This window comes from Anarrhichthys ocellatus, unplaced genomic scaffold (assembly GCF_004355925.1).
Source record: "Anarrhichthys ocellatus isolate YVR2014 unplaced genomic scaffold, GSC_Weel_1.0 scaffold66, whole genome shotgun sequence".
In the NCBI taxonomy this organism is placed as follows: domain Eukaryota; kingdom Metazoa; phylum Chordata; class Actinopteri; order Perciformes; family Anarhichadidae; genus Anarrhichthys; species Anarrhichthys ocellatus.
In genome coordinates, this window is record NW_022280096.1 from 1,358,521 (window position 1) to 1,379,595 (window position 21,075).

The window sequence follows — 21,075 nt, forward strand, 5'->3', positions numbered from 1 at the left end:
CTAGCTAGATATGCTCACACACGCCGCTCTGATATCCTACATCAATGGGCTATTGCAAGGTAATGACCAGCTCTGTGAAGGCCCATTTGCACAAAATATGGACAGTGTAAAACCGAGCTGGGGAAGCAGGTGCTGCAGCCATTGAGAAGCTCATAACCCGGCCATGTGGTTGTGGAGAATCTGATTTGGCTGTGCACTCTCATAAAGGCTTGACTCTAAAGAACCCAAATCCATTCCTCTGCTGTTGTGAAGACTCTGGAACCTCTAATAACCGTTTTCTCCATCCGTCCTTTTTTCTCTTGTTGCATCGCTGAACAGTGTGTGAATTTGCATAATGATCTGTAGGTAAATGATGGTGTTGCGCTGCTCTGCTCTGGACTTCATTTGAATGGAAATGACAGCACTTTTTGCTGTGAAAGGAAATCATTGAAGCGATAGCAAATGGATGAGAAATTGTGGTTGGGTGAATTGTGTTCAGAGTAGGTGCTATCTATCTCGATCTCGCCGCTGCGTCTCCTCCCACCTTTACACCACAACACGGATGAGTGAGAGACAGCCCACCCGCAGTCCAACATCCAAAGATTTTGGGAACAACATTTTTTATTTCTGGGAATTGTTTGGAGTCAAAGGAGCATAAGACAATAATAATTAACTGGTCGAAAAAGCCAAGTACCAACACAAAAAATCAAAGTGAACATACAAGCCAACTGATTTTGCATGAAAATGAGAACAAATAACTTCAGCAATAAATAATGACATAAAAAACAAGATATTGCTAGAAGAGAATGTCATAAAAATGAGACATGAAATTAAGCTACACAATAATCAGAAAAAAACAAACGCAAAAAGACGAATTGAGCATACGAGAACATTGACGAGTTTTTAAAAAGGATGAAAGGAAACAAAAATAAAAACACCTGTAAGTCAGTAAGGTGCTAGCTATAGCGCTCCGAATCCGTCATAATCTGTCTTTATTCTCTTCTTCTGTTTTGTAAAATTTCCAATAAAAAATAAAGAACATGATGAAATTCATTTCAGAATAAGGAGGAATCCCGACTACAAGATCTGAGGGAGTTGTTTGCTAATTGATTGACAGCTTCCGGTGAAATATTCATGCGACTGAAGAGGAACACCATCCAGAGAGACTAGACGTCTAATCTAACAACATTTGCTCTCTGCCTAAACAAATGTTCCTGCACATCACTGTTTATCTCCAGGCAAAGGAATAAAAATCATTTCTTTGTCGTGTTGCTCAAGCAGTAAAATCAAATCAAATGGTCCGTCTATACAAGAAGATGATTTTTTTTTTTAAATGAACAGAAACTTGAATTTTCTGTACAATATTGACCTGCAAAGCACAACGGCTATGATGTAAGAAAATATGTAAACATATTTGCTGTTTTTGACACAGTTGTCTGTGACAACAGATAGAATCTCACTTGTTCACACTGGAGGAAGTCTTCAGTCTGGACTTTTCCTTTTTTTAAGATTGCGACAGTTAAATCTCAGCTGGACACATGTTATGATAATGCATTCTGCAACAACATCTCAGGAAGTGGATTGAAAAGTGGACAAAAAAAATGCCAATCAGAGATTTAGAATTGAGAGAAATAACAATGCATTGTGCATTGTGCCTGGTGGATCCACTCTTACACGCTTGAACACCATCTGGAATTTGGTTGCCATGCATAGCAGTCCGATCCTTAACTGAGACGTGAGGGAGGGAGGGAGAAATATTGAGATACATAACTGTATCACATCCTGCTGAGCGGTCACTGAGGACTGCCTAGTCAACCCTGACTGGACATCATCCTTCAAAAAAAGGACCTAAATCCAATAAATAAATAACTTACTAAATGAATAAATAAAAAACAAACAGAAAGTAGAAATAAAAAGACAGCTGTAAGTACTTATTTACTTTAGCTCATATCGCATCCATGAAAGCTACATTTAATGAAACCGTTTGTGATGCGAATCATGTTTTGACTTCCAACTTTCCCGACAATCATGGTTTCTTGAGGTCCCTCACTTACACAGATGCCAGCACCACGTCACATACACCTCACATGCATGCTCAGAACGGCCGAAATGACAGTGATCGTATTTTACAGGGTTACAATGGACAAGGTTGTTAGAACTCCAAGGGTCACACACCTCTTGACAGTCACTTGGGGCCGTGTGGATGTTAGAGTGATCTTATTCACACTGCCAAATGTCTCCAGCAGGGACTCCTTAAAAAGATCCACATTGAGTCCCGGTGAAGTTGTACTGCATTGTCTCTCTGTAATGCTTACAATAGTAAGTGTGCTTCCATAAGCCAAAGTTCTTTTGTAAATGTTTCATTGACTCATTAAGTCTTGAGATCCTTTTTAAATCACAGCTGCCAATATGGTACTGTCAAAATGTTTATAACTGTGTTCCAACCAGTTTATTTTTCTATGTGTTGGGAAATGATGTTTGATTTCTATACATAATATTCCTTGTCCTTGTCTTTCGGTCTCTTGCTACTAGCGCTGCCTTTGGTGCTGCCGCTGGGCGTTTTATCCTTCACCACAGCGCCATTGGTTTGCGCTGAGTTGCTGATGTAGTTGCGTGTCTCGTCCACCTGGTAGGAACCCTCGTCCCTGTTCCTATACTTGTACATGGCATAGAGGAGGATGAGGATGCAGAGAGCGGCGGCTGAGACAATGCCCACCACCATGCCCGTGGTACTGCTGGATTCTCGGATCACCTCTGAGGCCCCCGGGGGCACCCGCCGCACCACGCCGGGCACGGTGGGCAAGGCGGCAGGCACCGTGCGCAGCATGGGCGAGGTGATGAAGGGGCCCCGTGGCTTGGTGCCGTCCAGATCGAAGGACGTGGGCAGGGGCAGCAGGACTATGTCCGGCTGCGGGGGTTTTACCTCGCGGTTGTTCATTTTCCCGGCGGGCAGCTTGGGTGGCGTGTCCGAGGGGACTGCCGCCGGCGCCGTGCCCCGGAGGTCAGGCAGAGGCGAGGTGGGTGTAGTCCTACCTGCCTCAGAGGCTTTGCTAGGCCTCAAGTCCTTGGCCTCCCACTTGGGCGCGAGGGCTTTGTAGCCGCCTTCATAGGCCGATGTGGTCAAGATCTTATCTGTTACCAGGGAGAAGGTGGTGTAAAAATCTTCATCGTCAGTCGGGGGCAGGCTAGAGTCGAAAGCTTCGCCAGAGCCAAACCCCGAAATCACCATGCCATCATCATCATCATCATCATCACCATCATCACCACCATCACCATCATCACAATCATCGCCGCCTCGGTCCGACAAGCAAGGTACCCCCGCCTCAGTGGCCATGGCCAAGGATTCTTTGGTGGTCTCAATAATGGTGAGGACAGGGCGGAGGGTTGGGGGGAGGGGGATGAAGGGAGAACGGGTGGATACAGAGGGGATGTCTATGGGGTCCTCGACTAGCACGGGGATGACTAGCTCCCCTCCTGGAAAGTGAAAGAGAGAAACAGACAGCAGTCAGAGGGCGGTCTTCAGTCAGCTGAACAAGAAGCAGCCAAACACCGAAAGAATGTATAAAGCAAAGCTCAACATAGGGAAGAAATGAACTGAAGAAAAATAAGGAAAGAAAGAATGGAAAATACTGTACCAGTGCAAAAACAATGAAACTCAGAACCAAACAAGACCAAACTGAAAGGAAAACAACAGCCATAGATAAAGTCTACGTTGCATCAAAAGGCTTTGAGGGACGCACCAGGGTGAGCCACATTAAACTGACTCCACATCCTAACTCCACCGTATCCTCCATGTTTTCAGATAATGCTCTATCAGCACTACATATGTACTGCAGTCATGGATATCAGATGTTCTATGTGCTGCATGAATATTCACGAGTTACTGTATGAAAAACTGTGACTGATGTGTAATGCCACACAAATTGTGGCCCAATATTTAGTTGTTTCCGATATTGCTGCACATTACTCCACATAAATGACTAGTTCAGTCTTTTAAGAGGCTTGTTTCATTTATCTTCAAGTGCAAATCCTTTTTAGTCCGTTCAAAACACTGAGCACCAAAAGATGTGCTGTGTGTATAAAGAGAAGCAGACGGTAAATGCATTTGTTTGCAAGTCAAGTGCAAGCCAGTGGGCCTGAAAGCAGGATAACTAAGTCTGAAATGAGAAAGTGTTGGTAAGGAGTTTCATATAGCAGCTGAGGGAGGGGCCTGTTGACCCACACGGGAGGAAAATACTAACTGAGAAATGACAGAGAACTAAAAAGAGAAGCGGCAGTGTTTTTGGACAGGAAGTGCTCCAAAGTCCAAAAAACATCACTTCGAGCCTCTTAAAAACCTGACGGGCACTTTAGTTCTATCAGAGGGTCACACACTGATCTACAAGAGAAGACTGTCTCAGCCAGTCAGCGCTCACAAGTCATAAGAACTGAAGGGAACAGCATAAGTGGGCTCCCCTATCTGCCCTAGCCTCTTGCCTTTTGAGCCCTACAGTTACCACGATGGCACAAAGTCACCGGGCAGTTCAATCACACCTGAATGTTTGCTGGTTTTTGGTGGGAGGATCTCGCTTGTAACAGCTTGTGCTCTCCATTTTGGGGTGAAATCACTATATTATTCCAACCCTGTCTCCTACAGAAATACGTTCCCATACTACCAACTGCATTCTCAATTACATATCGAGGGTAACGTATTTTTAAACACCTGATTAATGTTATGAATGGAACCAAAGCAGAACAAAACTGTTAGAAAACTACCTGCTTAGGTTTAAACATCCTGGTTTCTCATGTTATTTCATTATTATTAGTCAACATTGACTTCTGGTTTCACACAGGACTCAGACATGGTGATAATCCCGTGTTAACCTCCATCTTTGGTGGACTATGATTAGAAAGGTAATTGTGATACATCACAAATATGTTTCCCTCTAAACGTGAATAACATTGCAGTTTCACTCTATGGGAACTGATTATTCATAAGACTTACAGACCTGTGTGTTTAAACATGCACTCATTCTAATAACTCCAGTTGGGAACACTTGATACCGCATGCTTTACTGCTAAACCTGTTGTTCGACGACTACAAAGGGTTTGAAACATTCAGATGTCTATTGAAGCTGCTTATCCTCTTGCCAAAGTGGCTTGTTTGTACATTGCAAAGGCTCACAAACAGGGCACTATAAAGAGATGCAAACCTTTTGGAACAATAAAGAAAAGAACACAACAGAAAAGAAGGAAACCAAAATAATAATTAAGGCATTGCAAAAAGAGTTCAGAGTTAGGGCAAACATTGTAAAAGAAACATTCACAAAGCAAAGCCACAGATAGAGTTATCCACAGAGGGATTAGTAATAAGTAGGTAGAAAAAACAGGTAAAAACAAAGTCAGCTCGGAAAATCATAAAAGCCTTCAAAAAGAGAAAGAAAAAGAAAAACAGTTTTCAAAGGAAGAAAGCATACCATCACTTTTGTCAACTTACATCAACAAATTGCCCGCATGATTTTGGCAGGAAGAAAAAAATGTTTACAAAAGAAAGTTGTGTAAGAATGCCTCTGGACAAGTTAGGTTAGTTTCTTTTTAGCAGTTTCTCATTAATTAGTATATATTTATCTCTTTAGACAGGATGGCACAGGGAGGCAACAACACATACATCCACACATCATGACATGAAAAATATTCCTCACCATTCTGTTCAGCATAACCTTTTTTATGTTCTTTTGATAGTCATTTAATTTTTGTATGAAAAGAAAAGTTTATATCTATAATTCTTGCTTTGATAGATAAGTCTCTCCATAAATATCTACAGCCTGATTAGATGACTCTCTTTTCTTTCTTTTTTAAACTTCATTAATGAACAAATGGATGACTGTACATATCTTAGAATCTCTACGTAAAGGGTTTGGGAGGAGGGAGTGTGAGACGGGGTGGGACCTATGAACATACTAGGAAGGAAATGACATAGATGGGGGTGAACGTGTACATCAGTTGCCATGTCCATGTAAAGGCGGCACGAAGCGGTCGGGCGGCATTAGAGCTTTTGGCTGTAAGGAAGGGATGGGGATATACAAACAATGAGCATATACATGCCCATCTACAGAAGAGAACAGCACTCTCAACACTGACAGTTTTACAAACCCTAAGCTGCAACTTATTTTGCCATGCACAAAATTAATTGAGTCATTCATTGATTAAATCCAAATTTCATTCGGAGATAGCTATCAGATAACAGGAAGATATTAGAGATCAGCATAGAAACACTCTGGAACACTTTGCACAGATAGTGGTGAGGGTCTACTTTAGAGGTGTCTTCTCTTTTTTCTCTATGAGGACGTGAATTTGAAATCCCAAATGCAGCTGCGTGCTTTTGACAGCCAGTCTTAAAAACCTCCTGTTGTTTGTGAAGTCGTTGTTCGTTCATAGAGAAAAGAGAGAGCTTCTTTCTAATTCGGGAAGAAATCATCAAAACATTGGCAATATTGATTCTTAGCAAATTAGCAGATAGTTAAAATTTAAACATTTTCAGAATAGAAACATAGATACACATATATGTGTTTGAACATATATGTACAAAAAAAAACAAATATAATTAAAACAGAGTAGCAAGCAAGAAAGACAGAAAGGCATTAAATTTCTCACACTATCAAAGATGAACAACCAGAAAGCACACACTGAGGCAGACAAAGAGGAGGGGGACAGTTTATAGGCAAAGTGTCACCACCTTCATATAACTAATAATAAAGACTATTATTAGTTACTACTACATTTCTCTTGTTAGTATCTTAAAACACAGGACAGGGCGTGCAATCTGGATGTACGTCAGAGAAAGACATGGTTTTATTTTGGATTTGAGTTCCACTATAAGAAGTTGGGTTAATGCATGCTTAAGTAAGTTGCATTTAGGGAGAGTAATATACAATAACAATACAGCAAGCCATGGGACAGGTAGGGGAAGGGGCTTAAGATGGGGTCAGAGGCCAGTTAAAGGTCACTGCCACCCAGGGCTGTGGAGTGTTTTCTCAGGCAAAGGAGCCATTCATCAGCAGTGGTCAGGGCTGATGCCAGCATTATGTGGCATTTAGGCCCATGAGACTGCCAATTAATCAAGAGGGGAAGCAGAGAGATAATTAATGAGCTCATTTGTATTAAGTGTTTGGATGCTTTGCGTTATGCACATAACCAACAGCCTCTGTGTGACAGATAAACACAGTGTTGGCAAGGAGTTCCACAAGAGGGCTCAGGGTGGCGTCTCTCTTTGTGAGAGGCCCATTTGTCTTCAGAGATCCGGGTTTGGTTCATCCTCTGCAGGCCGGCTACAGAAACCTGCTTCATTACGCAAAACTAGGTCCACAAGTTACGTGTGATCGAGGAAAGATGGCGTCCGTCACACTTTACCGACTCTGTGTGATCAACACTGACGTCTTAAATGTGCATTTCCTGCTCTTCCTACCATGCTCCACAGAACGCACTATTGTCTGACATGATATAGCGTTTTGACTGCAGTGTGTCTCCTCAGCTAACAGTTACCGATCACATTGTATAGCTGCTATAATATTCCACTTATGGTATATAAACAATGCCAGTGCAGAGTAAGTGATTTCATGTGAGGATTTATTCATCAGACTCTGCCCTCGTCGTCTCGGCCTTGTTTGCATCCTTTCACTCCGTTCTTGGTCAACAGCTTTCGGCAACTGTTAGCTTTGCACCGTATAAACAAAACACTTGGATGGGAGGAGAACCGCTGCTAGTCAAGGGTCTCCAGTCAAGTCAGTGCAGAGGACCTTGATGTTTTGGTAAACACTTTAATCCTGTGTAAGCTCTTGCACAAGCGTTGCACATCTCGCTACATTTCTGTAGCAGACAAACAATGTGGTTTCTAACGCACTCGTCAAGATGGATGGGTTTTATTCTAAGCCTCCGCCTCCCTGGCAAACAAATCTCTATTCCTCTGTTTTCTGTCTTTTTTAAGCAAAATAAAGTTAAGACTTCAGATTATTAAGAGTTTCTTTACGCCGGTGCCTACTGGGTAGCATTTTCATCAACGGGAAAAAACGATCCAATCTTTTTAAACCATGAAAATGTGAGCAAAACTGAATTTTCCACCGATTCTGTTTTTCATCATTGGTGATAAAAAAAGGACTGCGGCATGCCTGTGCTGGCTTTAGAAGAGGAATTAAGTATATGTAGTTATTTCTAAATGGCTGATTGACTACCTCAGCAGCTTGGAGGCTACAGATGCAGAAATCTTAGAGCAGCACTTTCTCTTCTCTTCCTTCACTACTACTCCCTCTCTCTTTCCCTCACGTCTCTCTCCTGATCCCCGTGTCCATCCAGCGTTTGCTGAGGCTTCCGAATGGAGATGAATCCCGACGGTGTGTCAGGGATTTCACGATGCTACACCATAAAAGCGGAAAGCCCGTGCACCAGCACCAACCATGGATGAACTGAGTCAATGGGATTTCAACGCTGTAAAATTGTGGGCGAGTCAGTGGTTTGGGGCCCTGAAATCTCATTGTAGCTGTGCACATTGTGCCCAGACACCTGCTGTAGCAGATTCATTCACTTCTACCCTCCACAGTTAGAGAGCTGATTACCAGAGAGCCAGCAAAACACAGATTCTCAGTGTGGACACACTTAACGGGACATGCCAGGGATTATATTGGTGCCCTGTGCATTGGCTGAGCTTAGAAACATGTACCTTAAGAAGCTGAGCACTTTACCCTGCCATTAACTTATCTTACCTGTACACACCCCTCCCGATTTCTCACTGATGGACAGTTCATTTCCATCCTAAAAGTTGATGGACGTTGTGTTTACAAGCGGGGAGGTCTACCCTGTACTGATGCATGAACTATCTCCGGCTGAAGGAGGGGCTTCCTGAAGCCGCGGCACAACGCAGGTAGCTCTTAATCTGTCATCATGTGGATGGGTGCAGTCTGGCGTATTAAATCGGCGTCTCCAGCAGGCGTGGCGACTCGCCCCTGTCAGCCGCTCGATTTGCTGTACAGCTGTTAGGCTGCACCTCCGCAGTAGGTGGACATGTGTCAGCTGAATGACCTTTAAACTGATCTGGGGCCTGTGTTGAAGTGACAGCCAGCCTGATGGGGCTTGACAGAAGCCATGGCTGACGCCACAAGGAAACCCAGTGATCCGTCCCTATCATACTTCATTCTGTACCCCTACACGTGTCGGGGCTCTTCCAGCAATGAAGAAATCCACCAACATCACATCCATGCTTCTAGCCGAACATTCATTTGATCCACAGACTCTTTACCCACTAAGGCCAAAGAGATGAGGAGAGATCTATAAATATGTTTGATCTGTGCTCCACTTCATCAAAGGCTGATAGGGTAATGGTGCATGCTGGACCATTTAGGGCCCTTTTATTAAATACACAATCTTTTTACAATCTATCTGGCTGTCACAGAGGGCAACAGTTGCCCTGTGTGCAGAGATTTGTGGGAGGCTGTCTTCTGTGTTGTTTGTTTAAACAGATGGGAACAACACACCGGTATGTCTATGCTCAGTGGCAACATTCTTTTAGTGCAGCAAGTAGCAAGGGGATGCTGGTGTGCACAAAGCTATCTACAGGTTAACAGACATCTTTGGTTTCCTTTACCAATGAGGACAATCACCCCTACCCTTAAACCTGATGTTTTGGCCATTTGTAGTCAGCGCAACATTGACATATTATCAAGAAGTTAATAAGTGTAATGTCTTAGCAGACTGTAGTTTAACAGTATAGTTAGCGTAGTAAACTAATGTTACTGGCCCGAACATCAAAACAATGAGCTGAAAGAGGCTAAAACGCTCCACACTGCTGAAGGCTTGTCACTATATGAGTAACTCCTTTCATATTACACGTCAGTCATTTCATCCACTATTATTATGAAAATATAGAAAATATAGGGATATAAATAACCTGATTTCTCTGAGCTTATGTAAACAATATATTCTAAATATGAACACAACTGGGATAATCCTCATAAACGGGTTATTCATGTCCATGTAAACACTCACTGTTGGCTCTCTTTCCCAGGTTGTCAAAAACCAACGCAAATACTGACGCACAAGGCACCCTTTAACATCTGTATGAGACGAACCAGGCTTTCAGTATTAGACAGGCAGAGCATCTGCTCAGGGTGTGCATTCACTCCTGACTTATTTTAAGTTACAAAGTAAGTTAACTCACTTAACTTATGTATGTAACAAACATACTTATTTGAACCCAAACCATGAACTTTTCCTGAAGCTAACCAAGTAGTTCTGTTGCCTAAACATGAGTGGGGCCAAGGGGTCCTGAACCAGGTCCTTCTGTGACGAGTTGGGAATGCTTACCGGCATCACAAGAGTAAATAGAGCAAAGCCAGCATGAATGTATCAACATTGTGTTGTTTCTGCTCCTACAGGTCTGAATGTCTGCTCTGTCATTCTGTGCATTGTTAGCTTGTCGTAGTACAAGTCTAACTTGAAGTGATCTTTGTCTGGTCTCAGTAATATTATGTCTGAGGCACTGAATATACTAATCAAACATTTAGCATTTGCACTTTATGAAATTCATTTGCATCAATTAATAAAATATGACTAAATATTAATCAGAAATATTGCTCAGATTACACGGTAATGACAAGCTGCAACTCCGTTAATCACTGTGAAATTGAATGATGAATTGAACTGGTATTCGCTGTTCTCTGAACTGAGCGTTGCATGTTTTCCATTAGTGGTCGTCTTAGTGAATTCCTGCACATAGTGAAACTCTGATTGTCAGCTGGACTTCTAGCGATGTCAACGTGTTCAGCTCCTTATTCAGAGGATTGTCCAGAATCTCACTGCACACGCCTTATTTGCCCTCTTGTGGAACTCACGTGGGATAAAGGGAGAAGGTAAGGTTTAACAGTTTCATTAAACAACACAACCACGAGACGACCACGTACAGCAGACAGAGACAGGCTGTTTGGCAGACACAGACGGAGCACTGACAGAGACAGCAGGCACAAGCACCAACACAACACGCCTCCGAGGGAGGAGCGGCCACGGGGCTACAGCGGCAGCGCAGGACTGCCGCTGCTGTAGCCCCGAACACATACACTGACATGTAGTAGAAGCCAGCTGGGGTTAGCCTGAGACTTATGGGTGGAGAAGAAGCAGTACACAAAATGGATGCCAATCATATCCATGCAGAAGCGGGGGGAGTGGGGGGAGAGGATTATAAATACGTCTACAGAGCTGCGGTACAGTCCAGTACAGTGTGCATGCCACAAATGCCTTCTACTTGGAGCAACAGATAGAATAGAAAAACAGATATACTTTGTGGCAATAAAAGTCTTTTTATGCCATCTGCATTCAAACAGACATGTATATGCAGAAAGAAGGTGGGTGAGTCGGGATGGAGGTGGGAGGGTTGGGGGTTAACGCTCGGGAGGGGAGACAGGGAGTCATTCTTTCACACACAACTTTCTTGAGACAGAATGGGGTTGCCTGCACAAGGCCAAAAAAAGGATGATGGCAAGAAAAGATTTTGTTGCCGTTCATTTCCCTACATTGTATCGAAAATGGGGGGGAAGGATGTTTCTCTAGAAGCCGTATGGCATAAAACATAAACACAAACTTGATGAGGAGCAGGACTTTGAATTTTCCAACCACCAAAAGTTCATGCGGCACAAGATGAGGCAAAAACGGGAGGAGTGGCTTTATCCTTGCTTGGAGGATGGATGACGAATGATGAGGAGGACACCAAAGAAAAAAACAACCACAACAAAACGAGAAAATAAAATCACCCCAATCAACCCGGCTGGGCCCGTAAGTAAAGCCAAAACAAAAATAAAAAGCTCAAATATAAGGCGACCCAACAGCTGGGTCCAAATCGATACAGAAGAGAGATGTTCATATGTGCATCACAGGAGAAAACAAAAGAAACAAAATGCAACAGAAAACAAACCAACATCATGTCATGCAGCTGTTCACACGACTGGAGCGGGGCAAGGAATGAGGATATGAATTTCTGTGTCAACATGGTGAAATGTACAGTATGTATGAGTGTGTATGGCTACATATGTTGCCACTGTATGAGGGGAGGGTACCATGTTCTCTTCAGTAGAAACTTCTTACACTGCGCTTCCACTTTTGAGAATACTTGGGTTTGATGTTTTATTAGTGTCGGGAACGGGAAAATAGCAGTATGAGCTGCAAAAATGTGTCCATTCAATTTCAATAATCTCTGATTAAAGAGAGCGAGCCATGCTTATAGATAAAGAACCTAAATACTGCACTGCCTGGAGAAAATTACTTTCTCTTCATATTAAAAGCCATAAGAGCAAGGACGTAAATGTGCTCATAATTTGAAGGAAACAAACGCTATAACAGCGTGATAAGACTTCAAATACAATGATTGGAGGAAATGAATATCTACTAAAGTACACGGAAAGACCTCATTTCCCAGAAAAATAAATAAATGACTTACTATCTTTTTTCCAAGCAGAGATAACAAAGTAAAAGGGGCAATGCAATCTTTCAATTCAGGCTTATTATTAGCAGTAAAAGTGGACACATGCTTGGTGCCAAGATGAGCCACATTAGGCAGATTAACGTGGCATCAATTAGTCTGCTGGGATGGCGTTTCGAAGGACAGTGAAGCAATCAAATAGCCTGAGCTGTTTTAAGGGGAGACACTCTTTACATACTGAGCCAGCTTCGATAACACTCTCCTGGTTCGCTCCGTACTATTAGGATATATGCCTAATATATAACTGCCCCTGGGCCCGAGTGTGACTGACAGTTTCTTGTTCAAAAGACGTCCAAACCCAAGTTGCCTCAAAATAACCACTCATTTAAAATCTGCAGTTATATTTCCAGCTGTGATTGTATTTTTGAAACTCCACTGAGTGAATGTCTTATCACTTTGATTTAATCACAAAGTGATGTGTGTGTATCTGTGTGTGTGTGTGTGTGTGAAGGGAGGAGAGAAGAGAGACGATGTGCACAGAAATTCGAGGATATCTGTTCTCTATTAGAATGTTTCAGGTAAGGCAAGCCTCCGACGAAGGAAACAGAGGTACAAACGAGGAGAAGAAGGAGAAGGGAGGAAGAGGCTCTGTTGCAGTTAGTCTGCTACATATCACAGTATCTATGCTGAAAGCATCGTTGTTCTCGAAAGAATCTCAAAATGTATCCTCTGTCAAGAGAGACGCACACACACGCACAGCAAGAGGAAATCAACGAGTACAGGACAGATACATTTTGAAGCATCAGTGCGGGCGACATGGGGCTTGATACTAATTTCGTACTTTGTTGAGTAAAGTTTTGCTCTCGACCGAATGCTGAGAGAACAAAATTAGTATCAACGCTTTGTCATGTCTGCATCCAGTGGCCCCATAGCTAAGTGTAACTTGTTTTAGAGATGAAAGGTGTGAGCTTTGACTGCAGTAGCTGACTATAAGATGTATGCATTTACAGTTAGCTTCCTACTGAGAGCATGCTAAGGATATAGGAACTTAATTCTTACTGCTTTCATCAATCTCCAAAGAGTTCTTTAGACTTTAGATATATACTGAGAACCCCTTAAACTAGTGTAGATTTCTCACAGTGGCTACTTTTCGGAGGGCTTTTTTGAAGTTACACTTGGAGCTCCCATGGGACATGATGCTAAGAGGAGAGGCTCCCCGGTAGCAAATCAAAGAAAGATAAGGAGAAATAGACCAGGTTCAGAGCAAGCACAACTCGACACACCCATCCCACCTGCATGTCCCGAGTCGCACTCTTCCAGGTCCTCGTCGTCGCTGGAGCACTCCGCCGACGAAACGATGTCATCCGTTGTCTGCGGAGAGAGAGAGACACATTGACACACGTGCACAGGGAAACGTGGTTAGGCCTGGGGCGGTACAGTGAGTCCTCAACTTGCACACAGCCATTCCATTCAGGGATATCTCTGCATACACAGACCTCTCCGCCTGTCCTTCGGCTTCCATATATCACTTGGAGTCAATCATATTTCACAGTGTTTATCATTCTTCACTTTATGTGCTTTCCACCTCCACAGATAATTGTTTTCCTTTACCCTCCGCACTCTGCCTCTGATTATTTATTGGCCCTCTCCTCCTCTGTCATCCGCAATCAATGGCCCCACCAAGCCCTCACAGATCAACACTTCCCGGCTTCTGATTTGTGCTAAAGGGTGCAGGAGGGAGGTGTGGGGCGGCAGTCTCGCTAGCGACACCTGGACCAGCGATGGATTATCTGCACCCTCCAGTTCCCACAATTCTGATTTATCCCCACCCCCTTCCCTGCGTTCGGGTCAACCCATGGAGGACGGGGACGGGGGGGACGGGGGGGACGGGGGTTGTATTTCAGCTGTGGAGCGCTGGGCAGCCAGCGTTTATTAGAATGAATCAGCGGGGCGATAAAATAAACCCTGTCACCAAGCAGGGTTATGAAATCAGAGAGCTGATTGAGTTTTCCAGTCCTGGCTGAGGGTGTGCGGCTCTAAATATCATTGAGCTTGACAGACTAATGAAACGCACCCCCGTGCTTGTGCTGCTGCTTCCAACAGTGCCCCGAGAAAGCTGTCTGCCTCTACCATACACACACACACACACACACACACACACACACACACACGCACACACACACACACACACACACACACTGATGTTCAACATGTCTACCAAACCTCACTGGGAGAGAGTGTATTTTTCAAAGCATATTCCTAATGCGTGGTGTGATTATGCATGATGGACTGTGCTATTTTCTGTCAGTACATTTGATAATGTGCTAATGCATGTTTGTGCTGGTATGTATAATGCACCACATTATGTACTGTACTCCAGCACGAGGAGGCAAAAAAAAAAAAAAAAAACGTAGCAAGAGGGGAGGCTGGAAACAAATTTGCTGTAAAATATGGCCCCTTGGTAAACATGACTATTTATTGAAGCCACATTACAGGCGTAAAAGTCTTGGTTATTGCTGAAAGAGGGTTATTGCTTGTTATTATGATAGCGGGCAGATGTGGGAGGCAGGGACACAGAGAGATGAAAAACCCGAGCCACTTCCAGCAAGTCTGTTCCAGCAATTTCAGCCCGGGACCATCTCACCATAACCCAGAATCAACTGAAAACACTGCCTCTTGTCCATTCATGCAGCATTTCTCTGCAGAAGATGCCGACAGCATCGCAGCACAGAGACAATATTTTGCTTTATTATAATTGAATAAATATTTTGGAAGAACAGAGATTCACCTGCTAACAAAGCCCGTGCATCCACAGCCTCATGTATGCGTTTTGCTGTTAAGCCCCTTCTGAGACTAGCAGACAGGCACTTCATTATGTAAATTCTACATGTCAGTGTGATGCCTGAATAAGCGGCCGAGACAATTTTTTGTAACTGTTGCGATGGCAACCTGACTAGGCCAGTAGTCGTTACATGTCCAGTCTAACAAGGGTCAAATGTGAATTGAATCACATCCCGTTTACATGCACTTCAATGGTAAAGGTAAATGGACTGGACTTGTACAGCGCTTTTCTTGTCTTTTCGACCACTCAAAGTGCTTTCACACTACATGTCATCATTCACCCATTCACACCCACTGATGGAAGGGGCTACCATGCCCACCATCAGGGTTAGAGAAAGCTAAACTAACATAGTTATATTAGTGCACATTGATGTACAGACTATAGCAACACATGGTTACAGCGAGTGCACAGAGAGAGGTATTAAGACATCTTGTTCCGTCTTCTTTAGAGCACTGCAATACATTTGTCATGTCTCTCATTCCTCATGCATAAAGAAAATAAAAACATGTTGAATAAACCATGAAATACTATCATGAGATATTCAAGTTGTAGAGATTCTTCTCCTGTCACATCAGTCTGTAAAACTTAGCATTCATTTATCTTAAGTATACTGTAGTGTATTCCCCCCTGCGGTGAGGGGCATAGGAAGAAAGAATCCTCGGAAAATGGATATGATCATCAGAACATCAATCTCCCCAAATGCTCCCAGTATCCATGCAGCGATGTGAGCAGAGAGGAATACAATGAGAGACAACGTTTGGCATTAACTGTCAGACTGCAGGCTAAATACAGGATTTTTATATTCCATTAAAAGAATGATTAGGGCAGTGGCTACCAACCTTTACCACTACAGCTGTATCAAGAGAGCTCCATCACCCCTTCATCTTGTTACAGATGTGTTCCTTTGAACTGGTGTTAAATGGATTGAATTTCTTATTGATGATATCAAAGTGGAATTTTTTGGGGGCGCCTCTGCAGCTTAGACGAAACCAGCAGTGTAAGAAATTCCATCGCAACATTCCTTCACGGACGGACATTTCTATGACTCTGCAATAGAAGGTGTGTGGCAGGCTAATGAATGCAATGAGGGTCAAATAGCACAGCTTTTAACCCCGAGCTAAGCCTCATGCAACTCCTTATAATCTCTTCACTTGAGGGCCTATGGAGGCCAAGCCCTGCTCGGCAATGAAAAAATCACGAGGAAGTTCATCTTTATATCTATTCAGAGAGAGGACTGACTGCCTCAGCTCATGTATGGTAAAGGTTGAATCTAAATGATAGAAGGACACACTCCATTCCATGTGTTCCCTTTGCATTTGATTGAAAATCCTCTAGGACTCAGAGTGAGACGCCCTCTAATCGAGGAGACTCTCATTCCACTCGTAGAAATTGAAGAGGGCGTTTGAAGTGCGATGTTTGATATTTGTAGATCCACTAGATGTGCGCCTGATTCATTCTCATGATCATAAGATGTATCTCTGTCACAATAGTTCAGAGTGGAGTGCTTCTGATGAAGGGCTCATTTTTCCACATTTAGCCAGATGCAGAACCAATGAAGTGACATGAAGCTCACAGTCTGCTCTCGGTCGCCCAGACGTCGAGGAGAACGTATAGCATGAGGCTAGATGATGTAAATGCAAAGGCAGCTCACAGGGTGGAAGAGGTAGCATGTGTGTGCAGCGGTGGGCGCCTACAGCAGGATATAGCTAAATGGTGCACTTGGCCAGCGGGACAACAAAAACTGATTTCACAGCTGGGGAAATCCAATTCTCTGTCTAAATCTCCATAACATAGAGTGGGATATATTTTGGCAGCAAAGTGATTTCTTTTTTGGTGTAATTATTCTCAACAAACGTCCTCATCGTCATTTTGAAGAGTCTGGGTGGCAGGATTTACAGGCTGGTTTGTTGTGTGTGTGGGAAGCTTGAATATGCATGCACATGCCTTCTACTTCCTGTGTGTGAAGAAAAGCGTGTAATACACAATGATTTCAGTGCATAAAAAGCTCACAGGCTATGTGCATCATGCCTGATTATCCTGATTGCCTTCAAATGACGCTGAAATTCCCAACCCACCAAAAACCACCGCCCAATCAATAGCCAGACTTCATTAAAACACCATTCACCTGTGACCACTTCAGCACATCAACTAAAAGGATCACAGCAGCGATCGATGGCGATAGCCACCCTCCTTGGGAGACAAGGCTCAAAATACGCAGCTTTTAGTTCCACAACTGACGGCACTGACAAACAAAATGGAGAATGTCCAAAGACGCCGGGCTGTCTCTGTCTCCACTAAGCTTCTCTGGGGTTTAATCAGGACTTCTGGAGCAATGCAGAGACCATTAACAGGCGGAGCTGCAATTACCTCAGCAACTGAATGGAGTGCATGCTACATCACCAGTCAGGCCTGACCTCAGAGTGAACAATGAGGCTGCAAGATTGATTAACAATAAACCTTAAGGTTGCAAACCCAACACTTATTTACCATGAAACACAAAGAGCACTGTGCCTGTTCAGCACATATCATATATTTTATATTAGGCTGCAGTAGGAGTAGTAGAGTAGTAGCACTTTTAAAGGCCAGCTTCAGATATTTCACCTCAAACATCACACACTGATGCAATATGTTTTACGTAGTACTTTTCTGGTTTTGGATGTAATTGCTGCTCGTGTCCATACTGGCCCTGATGAGATCCCTTTCCAAATATGATTCCAAGATTTGGGAACAAAATCAGTCCTCACAGTTCTTGTTCTTTGCAAAAATGCAGCTGAAGCTCACATGAGGCTGTCTGAGTTACATCATGTCTACACAGGAGACGTTTCAGACCCGCGTTACAGTCGTCCGTCTGACGCATGTCGGAAGAAACGGATACATTTTTTGTTTAATCGATCTAGCCGTCGACACGCTGCGCAACAGCTCGCATTTCACTCGTGCATTTACACATTTTTCTATGCTTCAAGTCTATTTCCTCCTTCTGCATATACAGGGGTTGTGTGATGGCTCACCTGAACGCAGCCTGTGTAGACACTGACAGAGGACTGAAGCTTCTCTCTGTTAACATGCTGCATTGCTATGCAGGCCGTGTAGGCCCTGTGTTAAACAATTACCTCTTTGTGTCACTATCGCTCAGCAAGGAAACACAAAGAGGACATTTCTTTACCTTTGAAAGATACCCACAACATTTGACTTACTTAGGCTGCTGAAGCCTTTTATTAGCTTAAGCTGAAATCCATTTACAGAGGGCTGATGTGTGGTTCCACATCACTTCATTGAAATAACATTACGAAGGGACGTCTACAGTGACAGTCTGGACAGTAGGAACTCATAAAGAGACCAATAGTTTTTTCAATGTACATACATCATGGGAGTGTTACATCACAATATAAATGAAAAAATGTGAACTTACCCTTTAATTTCAACATATTTGTAACATTTGGCCATGTGAGCAGGGCGTGTCTCTTCATAAGCTGTCAGTGACCAAAAACAACAACATCTAGCCTTGCTCCCTTCTAGCCATACTCGTAGCAGCAGCCGTTGCCCTGCAGGTTGCCAGGCTCTGCTACATCAAGCAGATAAATGTAACCTGTCTGACAGATTTCCTAAAATACGCTATTCAATACAGCCGAAGCCGAGCCAACTCTTCACACTTTTAAAGTATCAAGCAAAACACAATCCACCAGTTAGAAAACTCAAAGCAGAAAAAATGATTTTTTTCATTGTTCCAAATGATTTTCATCAGTGTGCTTAATTACTGAGGCTTTCTATCTAATAGACTCGGCAGGAGTGAACTCACACCTTCTCTTCACACCTGTGCAGAATAATAGCTGTGACTGAACCCCTGCAGACTCCACCGTTACATTTAACAAGATATTACACACTATCAACTTGTGAGGAAATGACATATAGTGAGCTTATTTTTCTCCGGGTAGTTCTTAAAATATACCACCATTTAATTGTGTGCTTGCGGCCGTCGTCATACTATTCAAACTGAGGCTGTTTCAACTTGGAGTAAAACTCTTCTAAACCAGGAGCAGCTGCTGCATCTGCAGCTGTGGCTGCGGTGGAATATTCCGCTGAGCGTGACGGTGATTCGATCGGTCACATCAAAGCAGCGGCTTGTGCTCGGCAGGGGGAACAGAAGGACGTGATGCACTCGACCACTGTCTATAGTTTTCTCCTGGGTCAGTGAGAGCAGTGTCGAGGCTCAAACGCAGCCACGGCCCCCGAGTTACGAACGTGACATGAAATATGAGCCTGAACAGTGCTGTGACTTGGAGAGGCGAGAGGAATCTAAGCACACATGTACAGTACAGTGAGTCATATCAGGATGGGGGGGGGGGGGGGGGGACGTTGCTCCTGAACACACCACGGTCTTATCATAACAAATGACCTTCACATGGTTCTGTGCCCAGAGGCTGAAAGAAACACTGAGAAACGAGGGAAGTTAGACATCACAACCCCAATATCAAACCCAATTGCTTTCTTTACTATGCCAGGGTGCCCACTGGCTAAAGCTGATGTTTTTGTTTGTATATACTGATGGGTATGAACCCCAAACAAATCAATTTTCCTCGAGCGCCTCATCCTGGCAGTCGGTTGCCATGGATATCCAATGTGGCTGCATGTTCAGAGATCAAAGTGACGACGCTGAGGCAAGGGCAAATCAAAGACACGCAATTCAAAGCAACTTCTTCTTCCCCGAGGTGGCGCTTGGTCACCTTGGACATGTATAAGACATTACACAGAGGTAAGGATGACTCCCCCTCCCATCTCCTCTTTCTCGTTATCTCATTAGCCCCCATTCCTCCACTCCACCGGCCCTTGTATCAAAATGAGATAGTCATCTCGATGGCGGAAGCTTCGCCTTTCTATTGACGGCTGTCTGATGTGCGTGTTATCATGTCTGATCTGGGCTTTGACAGGCCGACAAGGGAGAGGCTTGTATTACAAGAATAATCAATGGCACTAGGCCATATCCCTATCAATGGGCTGCCACAACTCTTTCTGCTCATGCTCCCCGTCCTGTGACTGATAAGATGCTTTATCACAGAATGAAGGGCGCAGGGGGGTGTTAAAAATAACACACGGTGGCTATTCTAATAAAACGTTTGAGGATGGTGTTTGATCTTCGTATTAAAACAAGCTAACATAAGCAGTGCAAAGACGCTGGACGCCCTGCTGTTAACCCTCTCCTTCAATGTAGTGGATGAATTAGAACGGAATGAGCTCCTGAATCAACTCGTGGGGCCAAAGCCACACGCTAAATGATTTCCTACATCAAATATTGATATTTGGAATGAGCACTCTCGGTGGGCCTCTCTTAGCGGGCTCCTGTAGTCAGCACATTTCCCCAGGTCTTTCCAGGTGTATGGAGAAATGACAAGAGGGCTCAGGAGGTGGGTGAGGAGATCGGGGGGGCAGCTGGGATGTGGGGGGAGATCACCGCGGTGTGTTGCCTTCAGCAGAATGGGTTATGTGCCGAGTATTTCTCTTTTTCTCAAGGACCTGCCTGTGTACACAGAGCAGCGAGGCTTGCTGGCTCACAGCAAACTCTAATTGCCCCGAGGCCAGAGCAGCCACTTCCAAACAGGGTCATTCATCTTCCCATGGAAAAGGAAATGGTCTTTGGCCCTGATCCTTAATCAACCCCCCCCCAACCCCACCCGCTGCAGTGTACAAGGTCATCAGGGAAGCCCTGTGACAAACAGACTCACACTTATACGTGTGTACACACACACACACACATACACACACACACACACACACACACACACACACACACACACACACACACACACACACACACACACACACT

At 43.8% G+C, this 21,075-nt stretch overlaps 1 protein-coding gene across 18 annotated transcripts in view; it reads right to left on the reverse strand.

The window, feature by feature from the left end:
• Nucleotides 1-567: 567 nt before the first annotated feature.
• nrxn3b (neurexin 3b) overlaps nucleotides 568-21,075 on the reverse strand; it is a 389,076-nt gene continuing 368,568 nt past the window's right edge. For 11 of the 18 annotated variants that reach the window (XM_031872805.1, XM_031872815.1, XM_031872812.1 and 8 more), the window contains 2 exons: nucleotides 13,708-13,786; nucleotides 568-3,453 (listed from right to left, as the gene is read on the reverse strand). In XM_031872805.1, the coding sequence (XP_031728665.1) occupies nucleotides 2,465-3,453; nucleotides 13,708-13,786 (1,068 nt within the window). In that variant the 3' untranslated portion in view covers nucleotides 568-2,464. The other 7 variants (XR_004213678.1, XR_004213677.1, XR_004213676.1 and 4 more) reach the window with 3 other exon arrangements.